Source organism: Oncorhynchus masou, chromosome 21, assembly GCF_036934945.1.
Source record: "Oncorhynchus masou masou isolate Uvic2021 chromosome 21, UVic_Omas_1.1, whole genome shotgun sequence".
In the NCBI taxonomy this organism is placed as follows: domain Eukaryota; kingdom Metazoa; phylum Chordata; class Actinopteri; order Salmoniformes; family Salmonidae; genus Oncorhynchus; species Oncorhynchus masou.
Window position 1 is genome coordinate 37,298,902 of NC_088232.1, and position 19,140 is coordinate 37,318,041.

At 44.6% G+C, this 19,140-nt stretch overlaps 2 protein-coding genes and 1 pseudogene across 5 annotated transcripts in view; 2 read left to right on the plus strand and 1 right to left on the minus strand.

Annotated features, from left to right (window-relative positions):
- LOC135508285 (NHS-like protein 3) overlaps positions 1 to 8,102 on the plus strand; it is a 51,076-nt gene extending 42,974 nt beyond the window's left edge. For 3 of the 4 annotated variants that reach the window (XM_064928367.1, XM_064928366.1, XM_064928368.1), the window contains 6 exons: positions 2,285 to 2,425; positions 2,554 to 2,597; positions 2,734 to 2,887; positions 3,073 to 3,186; positions 3,345 to 6,770; positions 6,874 to 8,102. In XM_064928367.1, coding sequence (XP_064784439.1) covers positions 2,285 to 2,425; positions 2,554 to 2,597; positions 2,734 to 2,887; positions 3,073 to 3,186; positions 3,345 to 6,770; positions 6,874 to 6,941 — 3,947 coding nt within the window. In that variant the 3' untranslated portion in view covers positions 6,942 to 8,102. The remainder of the gene's footprint in view (positions 1 to 2,284; positions 2,426 to 2,553; positions 2,598 to 2,733; positions 2,888 to 3,072; positions 3,187 to 3,344; positions 6,771 to 6,873) is intronic. The other variant, XM_064928369.1, reaches the window with a different exon arrangement.
- Positions 8,103 to 13,543: 5,441 nt separating this feature from the next.
- LOC135508288 (CD276 antigen-like) lies at positions 13,544 to 15,253 on the plus strand (annotated as a pseudogene).
- Positions 15,254 to 15,263: 10 nt separating this feature from the next.
- Positions 15,264 to 19,132, minus strand: LOC135507503 (zona pellucida sperm-binding protein 3-like). Its single transcript, XM_064927016.1, has 9 exons — positions 19,114 to 19,132; positions 18,385 to 18,668; positions 18,176 to 18,289; positions 17,997 to 18,081; positions 17,691 to 17,865; positions 17,451 to 17,568; positions 17,184 to 17,263; positions 16,829 to 16,917; positions 15,264 to 16,690 (listed from the first exon to the last, which is right to left on the minus strand). The coding sequence occupies exons 1-9, from the start codon at positions 19,130 to 19,132 to the stop codon at positions 15,909 to 15,911; spliced, it is 1,746 nt and encodes a 581-aa protein (XP_064783088.1). The 3' UTR covers positions 15,264 to 15,908.
- Positions 19,133 to 19,140: the final 8 nt, after the last annotated feature.

Genomic DNA, 19,140 nt, shown 5'->3' on the forward strand with positions numbered 1-19,140 from the left:
TGTACTTACATTTTTCAATTTCCTCCTCCTGTTCCTGTTTTGTCCCGGTCTACAAAGGGCTCATTTCTCGCTTATCCATGAATGACAATGTCATGTTGCTATAATCATAACCAAACAACCAATCTATGCAAAATATGCTGGTAGAGCACAGACAGGCCACTGATGGTCCACATGATTCATGTTGCCTAAGTTCCATTCATCCTGGTGAAATACCTGGAGCACTGTGTGAAGGTCTGAGTCATACAGCATGATGATAACATGGAAATGTTTTCTGTTTGCTCAGATGTTATACATTCTTTGTCATGTTTGCTCACTGCACAAGGAGGTAAATAGACAATTTTCCCAGGTTGAGATGAAGTTTGTACATTACAGTAGTACACATATTCAGATATGCCCCATGGGAAGTAAGGAGCGTCAGTTGCAGATTTGCTAAAGGGATGTAAAGTAGTAAGAGATATTAGCCTCTCCACATAATTCTTGCCAGCAGTAAATCGCAGGGAATGATGTATTCAGTTTATTACTTCAGTCCAGTTAGATCCCATTGACCATGTTGATAGATAGAAGTAGTTAGGTACATGATTTCATTGTGTAACATTTATTCTATTGTGTATTCTCTCTTAACAGGATTGATCTTGTTTGATAACTAAAACCTTCATAGTTTCTAGCTCCTTTACTCCACCTTGTGGTTCAGACTTCAAAAGGAACTCGTTCTTCAAGGATTACTAGATCTCCTCATCTCCTCTGTCAGTTAGACCAGAGTAGTTTTCAGAAACGGCACAGTAGCTAGTCAATATGATAAGTGGCTGCTTCAAGCAGATAAGAGCTTCAACTGTCTAACCACTTTTCCTCTTTCCCTTTGTGTGTGTCTGATCCCAGCATGGTCGGTGTCATAATCACGTTCTGACCAATCCAGGGTCAGCATGTCCACAAACAAGGAGCAATGGGATCAGTTGCCTGGGGTATGAGGAGGGGGGGTGTTTGCGTGAGGGATGGGCAGAATTAGGCTGCTGGGATTAGTGTCTGAGCTCTCATTGTCTAGTGATGGAAGTGTAACCACTAGAATTGGGGAATAATAACAACAACATCAAGCAAGATCTTTTCTACCCGGTTCACTGAATTATTTTGACTGTATTGGATGTTGATCTACCCTGCATTTTTAGTTCTACTCACTGGGATAGTTTTGAATTCCTGTCATTTTTCTAAGGATAAGATCTGTTTTTCTAAATTTAAGGGGGATTATATTACCATGGTGTCTCAGTAGCCATGGTGGTGCTTTTGACTCAGAATGTTTGTCTGCCAGTGCCTTTGCTTTTCAAGAGGAAAGGTGAGTTACAGTGTATAGGCTAAGTGCATGGGTTGAGTCCTGGACATTCTCAGACAGGGTTTTCATTTATGATACATACCTTGAATTATTGAAGTTGAAGTTTTATGGTCAAGTGAATGTTCCTTCTCTAGGAGATACGGGCAGGGTTAACTGATTCAATTGATATGAGTTAGAGTGAATTCATTAGTGAATACCTGTTGTCATAAAATGTGTCAAACTATTTGCTATTGGTGTGATACAGAGGCTTGGTAAGCCCCGAAGAGCCATTCTAAACTATCTCGCCTTATGATGTTAAAATGTTGTCTAAATGTATTTTGGTGACTCTGTCACTGAGAGGTTGTATTTACTTAACTGGGATACTGTAACTGTCTGAAAAACATGTAATTCATCAATCGTTCTGACTGAATTTACAGTGTGTGTGAACTTGCTATTGTTAGGAGGATAAAATGAAAAGTGGCCGAAGAGGGTGTATTTCCAGGGTGAACAGCCAGAGATGGTGCTTTATAGCAGGGATCGCTCAGAGCACATGGTCCACAGGACTAATTCCAGCATGGTCTTCCGAGCCCCACAGAACATGTACAGAACAGGGCTAAATATAAAGCAGCTTTGATTAACTAAAGATTGCAGGCTTACCACATGGCCACGGCTGCACCGCACTCTCAGCATTACTTAACTGGTTATCACCTCACTGATCCTAGATCTGTTCAGGACTGCTGTCCTCAAGGGGCACTATCCTGCTACTGTCCTCATGATAACCCTATGACACTGATACTCTGGATTATATGAGAGTAGGACTGTTTGGGGAATATACTGGCTGGTTATGTCAATGAAGCCTGCTGGGATTTGTGGTTCATTTATCTTGGTGCAATGTAGTTTTGTCAAATATATTGTTCATTTGTTGACACATTTATTTATTTTGTATTATATATCCACTCACATTCTATCTCTTTCTCCTCCCAGCAGTCCCAAAGCAGGAGGATGAGGGGACTCACGTCCCTTCACACGTCCAGGAGAATGTGTTCATCGAGGGCAGCCGGCCCAAGTACCTGGAGGACCTGCACACTGAGGCCCAGGAGGGACTCAAACTTCAGCAGCAAGAAGGTACTAAAGCCCCCTCCAAATCCCTCCAAATACTCACACTTAATCCAACACCTACCCCTGATAAGATTCATTCTTTAAGTGAAGTACTGTGTGGTACTGTATTTGAAATATTTTGACCTTTATTTCAGAAACAAATAATGGGGTGGATTACCAGGATGACCAAAGCATCGCTGTAAGTTTCCCATTCTACATTTCATCCACGGTGCTACATCAAATCACTAAACATTGTCCCATCAGAAATTCACACAATTCACAGCTGCTTTAATTAAGTGTATACTAATAATTTACTTTGGAATTTTCTTCTACAGTCAGTGCCCCGGCAGCCTGACGAGACTGAGAGTGACAGTTACAGAGAGAGGAGAGGCTCTTTGTCAGACAGCACTATACTAGACACCATGTCCCAGGTCTCAACGCGCTCCGCTGTCTCCACACGGTCCTCACGGTCAGGACTGACCCGCCAAGGTAACATGACATGACCATAACCAGAAAACAATTCATACTGGAACCACTATAAAACATTTTTCAACTAGTTTTATTTTCTTTATCTTCAATGTGTTTTAGAGTAAACACTGGAGTGAAAGCGGCTGTTGTTGGTTTCTGTTGATTTTGACCTAATATTTCTCCTGCTTTTTGTCTCGTTCCACCAGCATCAACCTTCAGGCCCCTGAAGTCAGAGAAGAAGCCAGAGAAGACCAAGGCCAGGAGGAGACACAGGAGAACCACAGTTATGGGGATACCACAACACATCCAGAGGGAACTGGGTACGCTACTCATTATTTATGCCCTAAATTCATTGAAATGTTAATATAGACCATTGTAAAGATACCTGTGGATAATTTCACCTTCAATAAAAGCTTCTGTGCTTGTATTTGCTTGTGTAGCTGTTTATTCTGATTTGTCCTGTTGTTCCTCACTAAAGGGCTGGATAGAGCATCATGGGCAGCTCGTCGGGTTATAGACGAGGACGGGCTCCATAACGGTGAGAGCCTGGACATCCACACCATTGATGGGCCTCACCTAGCTGATTCCCAGGAGGGTGTGAGGATATATCTCCAGTCTGTAGAAGGCCTGCAGCCCGTTAGTGAGGACCAGGTTCAGAAGTTCCCCTCCCGGGCCGGTCACACAGATGACCTGGCTCTCCTCCAGCGCATGGGCCCCCAGCTGTGTGGCCTGAAGAGGCCCAATTCCCTGGCCGTCCCCTGGATGACCACGGTGTCCGGCCTGCCGCACCATCCCCCCAGCCCCGTCATGTCCATGTCCCCCCAGGCCACCTACATGTCTAAGATCATCCCCAATGCCGTGCTGCCACCCTCCATCGACGTGGTGGAGATTAGCCATAACCGCAGCCAGAGCAGTGTCCGTACCGTCAGTAAGAGCAGACTGCTGCTGGCCAGCCCTGCCTCCTCCAGAGCCTCCTCCCGCGCCTCTGCCATGTCCTCCGCCTCCCGATACAACCCACCACACTTCTCTGACAGCTCTGGATGGAGCCACTCTGAGTCCTCTGAGACCCTGGTGTCTGACTCCTCCACTGTTTCCTCCAACAGCACCACCAGACAGGGGGGAGATGGGGAGGGCTCATCCAGGGAGATGGCCCTGGACAGAGAGAGTATCCACTCCTCTGTCAGTAAGGCCTCCAGGACCTCAACCATCAAAGGCAAGGGGAAAGCCAGAGGGGATGATGGCAAACAGGAGGGGCCCTTCATCCGAAGCCTATCTGTGATGAAGTCCAAGAGGGCACCGGCCCCACCCAGCCGCTCCTACTCCTTACACAAGGACAAGATGAAGCGGCGCTCACGAGACCTGACTGACATCAGGGTGGCTGCCCCTGCCCAAAGCAGCCCAGTCCTTGGTGGGGAGGCTAAGGCTGTCAGTGCTAGGGAGACCGGCTCTTCTCCCATGCCCTCCAGCAACAAAAGTAGCCCTGGATACACAGCAGACACCAGCTCTCTGGATGAGTCCTCGGGCTCTGTGACCACCAACTCCTTTAACACCCGACAGCAAGCAGCCAGGGAAGAGGAGAGGAATGAGCAGCCAGGCTCCACAGGCTTCTCTCCCCAGAAACAGACCCCCCAGGAAAACATCCTGAAGAAGACTGTTTCCCCCTCCAGCTGCTATCCCAGCCCGGGTGGCATGCCCACCCTCCCCTCCAAACAGACCCATAACTCATCCCCAGGAAACAAGAGGGGCATCCTGGCCAAACTAGCAAGCATTTTCCCCAAGGCACCATCCTCATCACCTGTTATTCAGCCACAGGGGTCTGACAGCAGCAAGACGCCTCGTCCATCCCCTCCAGTCGACACTGTAACTTCCTCACCTTCAGTCATGGCACTCAGAGAGCTGTTCAACATCCCTCCCCCACCCAAAGTATGTGCCCCCTCTCCTCCTCCCCCGGAGGTATGGGCACACAACAAGCGCACTTTTGAACTGCTGCTAGGTCCCCCGGCCCCCAACAACATGGATACGGTGGTGCGAAAGAACCCAAAGGATCGACGACAGCAGAGGCAGTCTCGTTCCACATCAAGAGAGGCTTCTGAGTCTGCACCAGAGCAGGAGGCAGGAGGTGTGCTAGATAGGGTCACTGAGCCTCTGTCTAAAGAGCAGACCAGTAATCCAGCAGCACTAACATATGTGTCAGGAAACGGTCAGGAGAGTCCAAAGGTCCAGGAAAAAGATGGGTTGAGTCCAGTGGTTATAGAAGTGGGAGATAAAGGACCAACTCAAATAGAGCCTTCTGAAGGTATGAAAAGGAATAGTGAAGTGGCACATAAATTTGAACAAGAGAGGGTACAAGGAAGTCAGTTGGTGGTTGAACCAGAGAAGGTCAAGGTAAGTCAGATGATAGGTAAACTAGAGAAGGTCCAGGCAAGTTGGTTGGTAAATGAAAAGTCAGTGAACGCCTCAGCAGCTCCAGGAAGGGGCCTAGGAAAAGTAAATACAGAAATACAGACTCCTGCTACAGAGAAAAGGACTGAATCTCAACTTAAAATGGACACGTTGTCTATGCTTAGCCCAGCTCTAGCACGCGTCTCGCCATCTCCTTCTCCTCCCCCAGCACACTATCCTCCCCTTCCCCCTTCCAAACAGACCCCGCCAGTGACCATACTTGGGGTCCCCTCAGATTCTTCACCCGCTCCAGAGCCCCCACTAGTCTACCCCACTGGGGAATCCTTCTGGCCTCCTCCCCCACCTCCCATGGACTTGGCCACCCTTGGAGATGAGCTTGACCTCCCCCTTCCCCCACCACCCAGTGGTTGTGAGGATGGGGTTATTATGACAGAACCTGTGCCCCCTGTTTCAGAGGGGACAGTGGGTGCTCCAAACCCTGCCCGACCTGCACCTCAGGAAGTTTCATCTGTACCCCAGGGAATACCTCAGCCCAGTCCAGGGATCACAGAGTGCCAGAACCAAGAGAAGATGTCCCTCAGCAAGAGCTCTCCCACTCCCCCAGAGGAGGCCCCCACTCCTCCAGAGGAGGCCCCCACTCCTGTGGTCACCCCCTCCCTTCTGCAGATGGTCAAGCTGAGGTCTGTCAATAATGGTGACCAGGGTCTGAAAAAGGACCAGAGTCAGGGACAGAACCATACAGAGGTCACTTTGAGGGCCAAACAACCCAGCAACGGGGAGGCTCCACAGAAGCCTATTCGAAGGTCTCTGATCATGACAGCTCCCCCTCCCACTGTCACACCCCCACCTACTACTGTTGTCTCACAACTTCCCACAGCCACTGTCCCGGAGGCAGCCCTAACCTCAGCCACTGTCCCGGAGGCAGCCCTAACCTCAGCCACTGTCCCAGAGGCAGCCCTAACCTCAGCCACTGTCCCGGAGGCAGCCCTAACCTCAGTCCCAACCACACCCACAGCCAAGTTCCAGCCCAGCATAGTTAATTTACCCTCAAAGTCCTCTACTGTCACCTCTCCTACAAGTAAGTCTCCTTCTGCCTCAGTCACCATGAGAATGCAGGAGGCCATTCGCTTGAGGACAGAGGCCAGAAGTAAAGAGGGGCCTCCCTCTCATCTCAGCCTGCACTCCCCAACTTCCCCAACAGGTCTCAAGTTCCCCTCATCTACTGCCAGTTTCATCTTCGCCAAGAGCACAAAGAAGGTTGTCATAGAAACCCTCTCAACCCCTGAGGCCCAGGCCAATCTCACAAAGAAGCTGGTGGCAGAGCTTTCATCTATGTCCAATCCATCCAAGTCCATAGAAACACAGGAGGTGGTGGCAGTCAAGGTTCCACCACCTGTGGCAAGGAAACCCAGGCTTAAGGTCACAGATGCCGAGCCCAGTGTGGAGACTGAGCATGTGCAAACTGCGGGACAGGAAGCACAGCCAGCAGACAACACTGAGGGTAAGGGATCTGTGATTCTGACACAACCATACTTGCCTCCTTTGTTACAGCTATTATCCATTCGTGTTGATCTGATCTGACTTATCTTTCTCTCCTGTCAAAGGTGCTCCAGAGGCTCCAAACGGGACAGCAGTTAATGTTGAAGTGTCACCATCATCATCATCCACATGAGCAACACTGCCACTTGCCAAGGACTAATCATTCACAAAGACAGACTGACTTTTACCTGTAAATTGACCCAATGTGTCAAACACCATATGTCAATCACAATATGCAAGTGGGAGAGAGATGGATCAAGGGGTGAGTGGATGAGAACTACAGAGCCTTCTGAAGGCAAGGCAACAGGACATAGCTAAATGTTGCCCTGTCAACAACAACAAAAACAATCATTTGAGTTTATATGAAAATGGTGTTGGTCTTTAATTTCTCTCATACTATTTTTTCTATTTTAGAGTATTTTTCTTTGCCAGAAGGACTTCTTACTGGTCTGATTAACAATAGACAGCCATGGACAGCATTCTGGTCTAGATACAAGTCTATGTTGCCCTCTAGTGTCAACTATGGAATGTTACAGCTACTGCCGTTTGGTACACAAAACAATGAGAAATTTTATAATCCACTTGTCTGGATTATATACCAGAATGTTGTATTTTTATATATTCATATCATTATAAGATCATGCACTATTAAATTGTGTTAAGTTCCCATTTCATCCTTCATGCTTTCGCATTAAACATTATTTACCTAATATCTTTTTCCTATAAACATCTTCCATTGCATTTTGGTAGAAAAAAAAATGTATGTTTTTTTCTTTTGTTCTACGTTTCAATATATGTCAATATTTTATGAAGACATCTGATGTCATCATATTTTCTTATCTCCCTAGCAACTAAAATGATGTCATCAGAACAGGATGATGTCATTTGTTCTGAGAATGAGAATCATATTCATGCTGAGAATCCCAATTTACATGTTCATGTTTTGTTTCTCTGTTGTTATGTTCATAGATTTGTACTGGAAGCTCACCCTTTGTGTAAATCAAATCTCAGTCTTTCACTAGGAGTATTTGGACAAATAGGTATTTTGTCTTGTTTTTAATTACTTGTCCCTCAGATTTAAATACACTTCCTTTCAACCAGATAGGAGCTATATTATACATTGCATTTATGTTGCTAAATTGTCCAGAAATAGGGATATTCCTCAACTGAATGAAATCTGCTTTGGAAGTACTAAATATTATTCAAAGTGATTTCAATGATAAAAGATTATGAAAAATTATTAAGTATAGTTTCACTTATTTCAATATAACCGAATAAATTGATTTATTCACAATGAATGAATTCAGCCATATCATTATTTCTACCCTGTTTCTGAAACATTTTCAGAAAAGTTCTGTCAATATTTAATCAGTCAGTTAGATCCATTTATGTGAGACACACACACACACACACTTCCTGCTCTCGGGTTTCCCCCAGGTTTGTACCCAGGTTTGTACCCAGGTTTGTGCCCAGGTTTGTGCCCAGGTTTGTGCCCAGGTTTGTACCCAGGTTTGTACCCAGGTTTGTACCCAGGTTTGTGCCCAGGTTTGTACCCAGGTTTGTACCCAGGTTTGTGCCCAGGTTTGTACCCAGGTTTGTGCCCAGGTTTGTACCCAGGTTTGTAGGTTTGTGCCCAGGTTTGTGCCCAGGTTTGTGCCAGGTTTGTACCCAGGTTTGTACCCAGGTTTGTACCCAGGTTTGTGCCCAGGTTTGTACCCAGGTTTGTACCCAGGTTTGTACCCAGGTTTGTACCCAGGTTTGTTTGTACCCAGGTTTGTTTGCCCAGGTTTGTACCCAGGTTTGTACCCAGGTTTGTGCCCAGGTTTGTACCCAGGTTTGTACCCAGGTTTGTGCCCAGGTTTGTGCCCAGGTTTGTGCCCAGGTTTGTGCCCAGGTTTGTACCCAGGTTTGTACCCAGGTTTGTACCCAGGTTTGTACCCAGGTTTGTACCCAGGTTTGTACCCAGGTTTGTACCCAGGTTTGTACCCAGGTTTGTACCCAGGTTTGTACCCAGGTTTGTACCCAGGTTTGTGCCCAGGTTTGTACCCAGGTTTGTACCCAGGTTTGTACCCAGGTTTGTGCCCAGGTTTGTACCCAGGTTTGTACCCAGGTTTGTTTGTTTGTGCCCAGGTTTGTGCCCAGGTTTGTACCCAGGTTTGTACCCAGGTTTGTACCCAGGTTTGTACCCAGGTTTGTACCTTTTCCGTCTTGTCAGGATGTTGAAACTTCACATTCACACACGTCTGGTTTTCCAGTGTCCATGTTAGACGCATCTTTTGACAGTCTGTTGACAGTTATAATTTAGACTAATTATTGAATAGATTGACTGTATATGTAATGCATATTTTAATATTGTTATTATTTAGATTTGACATAATATATTGTTTATGTTTGAATGTTTGTTTTGTCTGTCTCCTGGGTAATGTGTCAAACCTTGACATAAATAATCTGTTACCTTTTGTCGAGGTTTATTTTTAAACCAGATGTTTATTGTATTATTGTTGCTGAGCTGCTATATAAACTCTTATTAGAGGGCATGTCTGAGAGAATCCATGGGGAATAAGGTATTGAATTTATGTGAGTGGATGGATCTCTGTTGGGGCTTAAAACTAAATGCCTTGATATGAATTGGGGTGGATCTTGATTTACAATGACAAATGAATAAGCAGGTCATAGAAGATACTAGAATAACTTCAAAGATTATTTGGCAACGTCCTTGTGTCACTGACGTTGTGTGTCATTTGGCGGACTCTAGCTTCTGTCACAGGCTTTCATCTCATCGAGAGGGAAGCCCGGGCTAGGCGGAGTCAGTGACAAAGAGTTACAGTAAGTGCATGGAGTATCAGTAGGTCATTCATTCCTCAGCATAAACTGTAAAACACCAGTGCCTGGACTGCTTCTGATTCACTGAAGGTCTTATTTTATTGTGTAGCATTGTTGGTTGAATAAAGTCAACTCTGTCATGACCTGGACATCATGAATCACTCGAAGAATGTTTTGTTTCTCTCCAGTTATTTAAGACAGTGGTTCACAAATGTTTTGCTTCGTGACCCACCAATTTAAGTGTCTGTTGAGTCGTGACCCAGCATAAATGGTTGAGTGGTGAAAAAACATACCCAGACCATAGAATAAGTATAGAAAAGGTATTAATAAAACCCTCAAAACATTACTGAATGTAGATTTGAGTATGGGTTCTAGAGACAAAAAAATAAATAATACTATATAATAATGACATTGTAAAAATGCACAAAAAAATATCATCCTGCAAACCAGTTTGGGAACCACTGATGTAAGACTCACTTCTCTGGTAAGACTCACTTCTATGGTAAGACTCACTTCTATGGTAAGACTCACTTCTCTGGTAAGACTCACTTCTCTGGTAAGACTCACTTCTATGGTAAGACTCACTTCTCTGGTAAGACTCACTTCTCTGGTAAGACTCACTTCTCTGGTAAGACTCACTTCTCTGGTAAGACTCACTTCTCTGGTAAGACTCACTTCTATGGTAAGACTCACTTCTCTGGTAAGACTCACTTCTATGGTAAGACTCACTTCTATGGTAAGACTCACTTCTCTGGTAAGACTCACTTCTATGGTAAGACTCACTTCTATGGTAAGACTCACTTCTATGGTACTCCTGGTTTTACTATCAATAGTGAATAACTACATCGATGTAAGAGTAAGACTGTGTCCCTGTCGCTGTAGTTGAATTTGAGATATACAGTATTATGTTATTTTGTTATGAGTTAACACATCAGTAGTGCCAATGATTTACCATATTACTGTTTAGGTAATAAATAATACGTTGTTTACCAGGTAAAACCCACACCAACCAGTTAAAACCCAAGTCTTTCTCAAACATTAAGTGTGTGCTGAATTTACCACTATCCAGAGTGGTTAGTAAAACTGTTTGTGTTCCTGTGTCTGTAGATATGTTTACTGCAGGAGGTTGGTGATATCTTAATTGGGGAGGACAAGCTTGTGGTCATGCCTGGAGCGGAATTAGTGGAATGGTATCAAACACATGGTTTCTAGCCATTATGAGCCGTCCTCCCCTCAGCAGGCTCCACTGGTTTCAGATCTCTGTTCCCAGTCTGTCCAAGCTTGCCATCCATGGTGGAGATGTACTCCTAGACTGCAGCTTCCTTGACTGACTGAAGTTTGCCGGTGACAACGATATCTTAACTTTAGCAAACACCAGTCTCAACATCAACAGTGAAGAGGCGACTCCGGGATGCTGGCCTTTTAGGCAGAGTTGCAAAGAAAAAGCCATATCTCAGACTGGCCAATAAAAATAAAATATTAAGATGGGCAAAAGAACACAGACACTGGATAGAGGAACTTTGCCTAGAAGGCCAGCATCCCGGGGTCACCTCTTCACTGTTGAGTCTGGTGTTTTATGGGTACTAAACTCAGGAAGAAAGAAAAACGTCCTCTCACTGTCAACTTGCGTTTATTTTCAGCAAACCTAAAATGTGTAAATATTTGTATGAACATAACAAGATTCAACAACTGAGACGTAACAGTCAGTATCTGGTGTGGCCACCAGCTGCATTAAGTACTGCAGTGCACCTCTTCCTCATGGACTGCACCAGATTTCCCAGTTCTTCCTGTGAGATGTTACCCCACTCTTCCATCAAAGCAAGTTCCCGGGCATTTCTGGGGGGAATGGCCCTAGCCCTCACCCTCCGATCCAACAGGTCCCAGACATGCTAAATGTGATTGAGATCCGGGCTCCTCGCTGGCCATGGGAGAACACTGACATTCATGTCTTGCAGGAAATCACGCACAGAACGAGCAGTATGACTGGTGGCATTGTCATGCTGGAGGGTCATGTCAGGATGAGCCTGCAGGAAGGGTACCACATGAGGGAGGAGGATGTTCCCTGTAACGCACAGCATTGAGATTACCTGCAATGACAAGCTCAGTACGATGATGCTGTGACACACCGCCCCAGACCATGACGGACCCTCCACCTCCAAATCGATCTCGCTCCAGAGTACAAGCCTTGGTGCAACGCTCCTTCCTTCGACAATAAACGTGAATCCGACCATCACCCCTGGTGAAACAAAACCGCGACTCGTCAGTGAAGAGCACTTTTGAAGAGCACAGTGAAGAGCGACGTTGTTGCCGGTGATGTCTGGTGAGGACCTGCCTAACAACAGGCCTACAAGCCCTCAGTCCTCTCTCAGCCTATTGATGACGGTCTGAGCACTGATGGAGGGATTGTACATTCCTGGTGTAGCTCGGGTAGTTGTTGTTGCCATCCTGTACCTGTCCCGCAGGTGTGATGTTCGGGTGTACCGATCCTGTGCAGGTGTTGTTACACGTGGTCTGCCACTGCGAGGATGATCAGCTGTCCGTCCTGTCTCCCTGTAGCGCTGTCTTAGGCGTCTCACAATACAGACATAGTAATTTATTGCCCAGGCCACATCTGCAGTCCTCATGCCTCCTTGCAGTATGCCTAAGGCACGTTCACACAGATGAGCAGGGACCCTGGGCATCTTTCTTTTTGTGTCTTTCAGTCAGTAAAAAGGCCTCTGTCCTAAGATTTCGTAACTGTGACCTTAATTGCCAACTGTCTGCAAGCTGTTAGTGTCTTAACAACCGTTCCACAGGTGCATGTTCATTAATTGTTTATGGGTCATTGAACAAGCATGCAAAACCGAGTTTAAACCCTTTACAATGAAGATCTGTGAAGTTATTTGGATTTTTATGAATTGTCTTTGACAGGGTCCTGAAAAAGGGACATTTCTTTTTTTTTGCTGAGTTTAATTGAATAGACTGACGACTTTCAGAAGAAAGTTCTTTGTTTCTGGCCATTTTGAACCTGTAATCGAACCCACAAATGCTGAAGCTCCAGACACTCAACTAGTCTAAAGAAGGCCCGTTTTATCGCTTCTTTAATCAGAACAGTTTTCAGCTGTGCTAACATAATTGCAAAAGGGTTTTCTAATGATCAATTAGCCTTTTAAAATTATAAACTTGGATTAGCTAACACAACATGCCATTGAAACACAGGAGTGATGGTTGCTGATAATGAGCCTCTGTACACCAATGTAGATATTCCATTAAAAATCTGCTGTTTCCAGCTACAATAGTCATTTATAACATAAAAAATGTCTACACTGTATTTCTGATGAATGATGTTAATTTTAAATGGACACATTTAAAAAAATATATATATTTAAAAAACAAGGACATTTCTAAGTGACCCCAAACATTTTCATGGTAGTGTATATACTATGATGTATTCTTTATTGGTCCGTGGGCCTACGAAAGGGGTGTGGCCAAACAATTGACCATCCCTGATTTAGTGGGCCAAAGCGCTCTGTTGAGCAACAAGTCCAGAGGTTTATTGTTACGAAACTCTCCCATCAGAGGCCATAAAAAGGAAACATGCTCAGACATGAGCATCTGCAGAAGGTCTTCCTTGAGAAATAAGGGATTGGAATGGATTCATGTGGATCTCTGTTGGGGGCTAAAAACTAAATTCCTTTATACGATCAAATCAGAATGGGTCTGGATCTGGATTTACAATGATAACTTAATAGACAAGTCATACAATAAACTACTGCCTGCTATGTACCCGAGTCATGGAGCCAGTGTCAGAATGAAAGATCAGTGGTTCTTTCATTTTCAGAATACATTGCATGACACCAGTGCCTGGACTGCACCTAATGCACCTAATTCATTGAATTTGACAAATACTGATTGAATACAGTAAACTCTGTCATGAGTTGGAAATCCTGGGTCACTCAATTATGTTTTGTTTCAATCCTGTTCTTCAAGGGATCTTCTTCTGGTATACACATTTCTATGGTACTCTTATTTTACTGTCAATGGTAACTACTTAAATGTAAGGAGTAATGTGTATCTGATCAAAAGTGTCACTGTAATCATATCTTAGATGGGGTAGTGAGACTGTCTGTGTACCTGTCTGTCTATAGTTGAATTTGAGATCAAGGTTCCCAGTGAACCCCAGCTTTCCATCGTGGGGCAGCATGTGGTACGAGACTGCAGTTTTCCTGTGGGAAAGGTCTGGGATCTGGCCAGCAGTGTGATCACGTGGCAGAGAGGGCTGGAGGTGATCCACAGCTTCTACTACAGTCAGGACCAACTGGACAGACAGAGCAAACATTATGCCAACAGAACAAGCCTGTACCACTCAGAGATGAAGAGAGGTAATGCCTCTCTCATACTGGACCATACCAACCTGGGGGACAAAGGGGACTATACCTGCTCTGTGAGCACAGTGCTGGCAGTCAGAAGAAGACCTTTCCCCTGAAATTAGCAGGTGTGATAGCGCATTAAACATTTTTCGCTTTGTGGACTGAAAATGACTTTTGTCCTAGAAAAGCACTTCTTTATCACATCAATTTGGGTTTCTTGTGATGTAAAATGCTTACTGAGATAGTTTAATTGCATGAAAGAATATAAAGTGTCTCCATGACCTCTATTTCAGCATACTACCCAGAGCCACACCTGGATTTCACAGCATCTCCAAGCAATGCGGAGCTAGTCGGGGGTACCCCCGACCCTTGGTGCAGTGGCTGGATGACAGCGGCGATGTCACTAATAAAATAGTCATACATCTTTTAGAGGACACACATGGACTATACTCTGTCTTCAGTACACTGACCCTACAGGGACCTGTCAACAAGACCTTCACTTTCATTCTGAAGAACAAGGACCTGAGACAGGAGATCAGAAGAGCGATCACACTTCAGAGGTAAATAGACAATATCCTGGATTTGAAAAACCCTTGACATTGCCTCTCTACTGCACAAATGTTGAGAGAGCGAAATATAGAGTTCAGTTGTTTATACGTAGAGTATAATCGCAATGTTCAAACATTTTCTTCCCGGGAAACGAGAGGTCAGTGGAAGAAAGCAGAATTTCTGAAGACAACAGCAAAAGATGGACAATTCTTGTTCCTATAGTGACATTTGTACTGCTGTTGTTTGTACTATTAATATCAGCACTGAGAAAAACATGTGGGCCAGTGGAAGATATAAATGTAAGAATATATATATAGATGAATGGAGTCTGATTTGAGACTGTTGGCAATGCTGCCCAGAGTACTTTCCCAATAAGTTACTGCCATATTACTTTATAGTTTACCATGTACATTTGGGTGGTACTTAAGTTCTGAGATGCCGACATGTGCCAATATTTGTTGTTTTGTTTATTTATCAGAGACATCGGATGCTGTTGAAACAATGAAAAATGCCAAGTTTCACTGACTATGAGCATTGTAATGGTGGTTGTACTGGAACTGCTGGTAGAGCAGTAACAGTGGCATTGAGATCATGCTAAGTCACAAAAAAGTTATCAAATATAAAGTATCAAAATCATGTTAAACTCATAAATTATCTGCCTTAGTGGATGAATAGATTTACACTAGATAAGTCATGATATACTGAGAATACAGTAATAGTCTGAAAGTGAGTAATACAGTCTCAATGTCATGTTAATGGAATGTAAAAAAAGATCACCCATAGCTTTCTGTACCAGTCAGTTTATTAGCTCAATCAAGGTGAGGCAATGCAGTGGGTGTGATCTGGAACATTTTCAACCAAAGCTTCTCAGTCAGTGTGACAGGGAAACAAACATTAACTTCCTTTATAGCACTTATGACATACTTAGCGGAGATATTGTGGATACTGCTTGGATAGCAGTGGTTGGTTTGTTATCCCATGTTCACATTTTACAATGACCCTAGTTAGCATGCTCACAAAAATCATGTAGTATGTACAAACATTGTGGGGCAAATGTATTAATGTAATGGCTGACTGGGAAAACAGTGGGTCTATTGATGTCATTACCTTATCAGTATTCTTCACCTACCGTTATGTGCATTTCCTGCTTTGAGATAAAGACAAGGAAAGGATTTGTAATTTTGGCTGAAAAGTTTACTTCCTCAAATGTTTAAGTCAAAGTAAAACAAATCTTGTAGAAAGACTTCCCATTCCATCTGGTGATTAAGAAATGAAGAGTTTGCATTGACTATTTATTTAAACTGTCAATGGTGTACCGTAGTAGAAGTCTATGGTTAAGATTAGAATGAACCACTGTATGGTCTCAGTCACTGACCCCATCACCATTTGAAATGCCAAACCCTGGGAAAGTCGTTCCCACCGTCAATCCCGGACTCTACCAGCCCGTCAAAATCACTAATGATCTCCTCACCAGTCTCAGAGAAGAGTGGAAACGTCTTGTCATCCTCATCAGTTTCCCCAGACTCCACTCTTCCTTCCTTCCCCTCATCCTCAGGAATCACAAGTGGCTGCGCCTCACCCATCCCAAATCCCCATTCCTTCATGGACTGTGAAACCACCTCTTCCTGTGATACAGACATTCCCCCCATCTCTGATCCCAGGGAGGACTCCTCCTGTGGATGCATCCATTGCCATTCAATGGAGCCCTCCTCGGTCAACACTGATCCCTTACTTTCCCATGGATTCCACTCTCTCAACTCTGCCCTCTCCCATGGAAACTCTAGTCGCAATCCTGTCCCCTCAGCTCTAAACCCTGACCCCTCTCCCCTTATCAACTCTGAATCCCTCACAACTGACCCATGTGTGCCCTCAAATATCTCCCCCTTTCTAAACACAGTCTGAACCACTGACTCCTCATCCTCCAACGGCACCGATTCATCCTCCTCTATATGTTGCTTCTCCTTAGAACGAGTATAACCCTCTTCCTTATCACGATACTTCGCCACATCAATGGTTTCCAGTAGATCTGGGTTGTCAAACTCATCCATTTTGGTCTCAAACCAGACAGTGTCTTCAACTAGTGAGGGACTGACTGGTGGGAAACCACCCTTTGGTGCAGATGGCTGATCTAAGAGCAGTAGAGGCCCGCTGCTGGCAAACCCTACAGGATATGGAAATCAACAGGGTTAGAAGTGTCATCACTACTGGAGGCCTCCTCACCATGGCCTATTTGAGCACAAGGGAGATGTCAGTGCTGTATACCCAAACCAGTGATTATGGGTTAGGTTGAGTCACTTACCCTTCACCATGGATCTTCTGGGTTTCGGTGTCACACATTTGGAGTCACAGCAGTCACAGATGGAATCCTCTCCCATGACAGCTTTCCACCTACAGAAGGGGAATCAAAGAGACTACTTATATTTGTAATTTAGCAAACGCTCTGATCGAGTGATTTGCAGTTAATGTATTCATCTTAAGATTGAGATGTGGTTGTCGTCGTACCAAGCAGACATGGTAAGTCAAACTTCTCATAGCAGCCATCAGCAAAGTCAGTACAAAAAGGCAAGCGTTAGGGGTGTAAAGGTCTTGAGTGCAAGGAGGAAGTAAGTTCAAGAGCAGACTACATTTCCCACAGTGCAACATCTTAATCATACCTGTTCTCTTGGTAGGTGCAAGACTTGTGTATGGGGCCGGTTTCCTCTGATGTCACATGCAGTTTACAGCGAAGGAAGACCTAGAGGAGATGAAAAGATGAACTCTGATAAAGGAAATTGAAAAATTCATGTCAATTATTTTATTGCTCAAAGGCCGCAATTAGTTTGCTTATTTACAATAAACAGGCCTGTTAATATGCATACATGCAACAGAAAGGTCCAGAGTGATTGAGATTCAGTGATAGGGTACAAGTCTCCCATACTCACCGGTGTGTCTGGGTCAGAGGTGAACTGGAAGGCACTGAGGAAGAACCGGAGGGTGTCATCAGTCCTGGGGGAGACAAACTGAGAGCCACCAGGGTTCTTCTGGCTCTCCAGCATGCAGCTGTGGATCAGAGAACAAGGAGTTTACACTCAGGTCAGCCTAATGAGTAGGTTTATATTCCTCCTAACCAAGTCCTTATCAGGTACAACCCAAAGGAATCTCTGTTCTCCATGCGTACATACCCAAAGTTGTCAATGACAGTGAACTTGAGGGATGTCTTGGAGTCTTTAGATGTTGTGGCATAGCAGTGGTTGATGAAAAGCTTTCCTCCATGGGATAGATTAAGTGCAGAAACCTGGAAATTAAGGGTCTGTCCCAGCATGTACACATGGGACTTGGCTGGCATGGCCCATGCATCTAAAAGACACGAAACAAAAGACATATTGCTGAATATGTAAAAACATGTCACAACTGGTTTGCATTAAAAGTGATGATAAAAATCAATTCAATCTTGAACCACTCATAACCAACCACAACATTATCCTCACCGTCCATCAGCTGGATTCGGAAGTTAACGCGCCCCTTTAGCTTTTTAAGCACGGTGTGTGTTTCCCACGTAGGGCGCACCACCAGCTGATAAACATGATGATACCTGTGAAGAAGGAGATGGTTTATCGGTTTATAGTGATATTGTGGATATAGACGCATCATTAAATTATGAGGCGACGAACCTTTGAAACCGACACTCGACTTGTACGTTAAAGCGATGCGATCTGCGTGGGAACCGGGTCAGAGGCGTGTAATGGAGCACAAATGTATAGATGAGATAACCCGGTGGCATCTGTCAATGATGAGATTCAAATGTTATAATTTCATACAAGCAAAGAACGTTAACTCCAACAAGACTATCAGTTTAATCACCTTCAACAATCTTACCTGCCGTTTGCCATCACACTCCATCAATGGATAAGAGAAGAGCAAGTCACCATAAGGCCTGAGAATACCGTTACTCTTGCAGGTGCTTCCCAGCGTCAACTCATCTGTGTCGGCCTCAAAACCATAAAAATCCCGTTTGACCCGGACCACGAAGTCACCACTGGAACACGTAACCGAGACGTCCGGGAGCGAAGCAAAATCACGTTGAGACTTCGGTACAGGCCTATCGAGAAGCGTAGGGCGCTGGATCTGGGGTGGTGGAGAGGAATAGATCCTTACAGGCGCTGGTGTGAGTTGGGGTGTTCTGAATGAGATACTGTGAGAGAGTATCCTCGGGCTTGATTTTCTGTTTGCTGTGGATGATAGGTGGGCTGTAAGCAAGTCACCAACGCCTTGTGATGTGCCCAGTTTGATGATTTTTCTCCTGCCAACTGGACGTGAAACAGATGGAGAGCCATAAATACCCGATGTAGATATTGCAATACTAAGTGAAAATACTCTCCATAAAATACAGAGCCACCACTTTATTTTCATCGCAAGAAATGTGATGTTTCGTTTTCCACCTTTCTGTAGACACGGGTGTCCTCTATACCGAACACAGCTTGAGGTGATTTGTCATTAGGTAGGCTGAACTGGGACGATGTTCCAATATGTAAGAAATACACCCTTGCTCGAGTCCTTCCTTCCTTCCTTGATAAATGCCCAATCACTGATCTAACATGATTGTACCTGAAAGTATGAGTTCCATTAAACCAA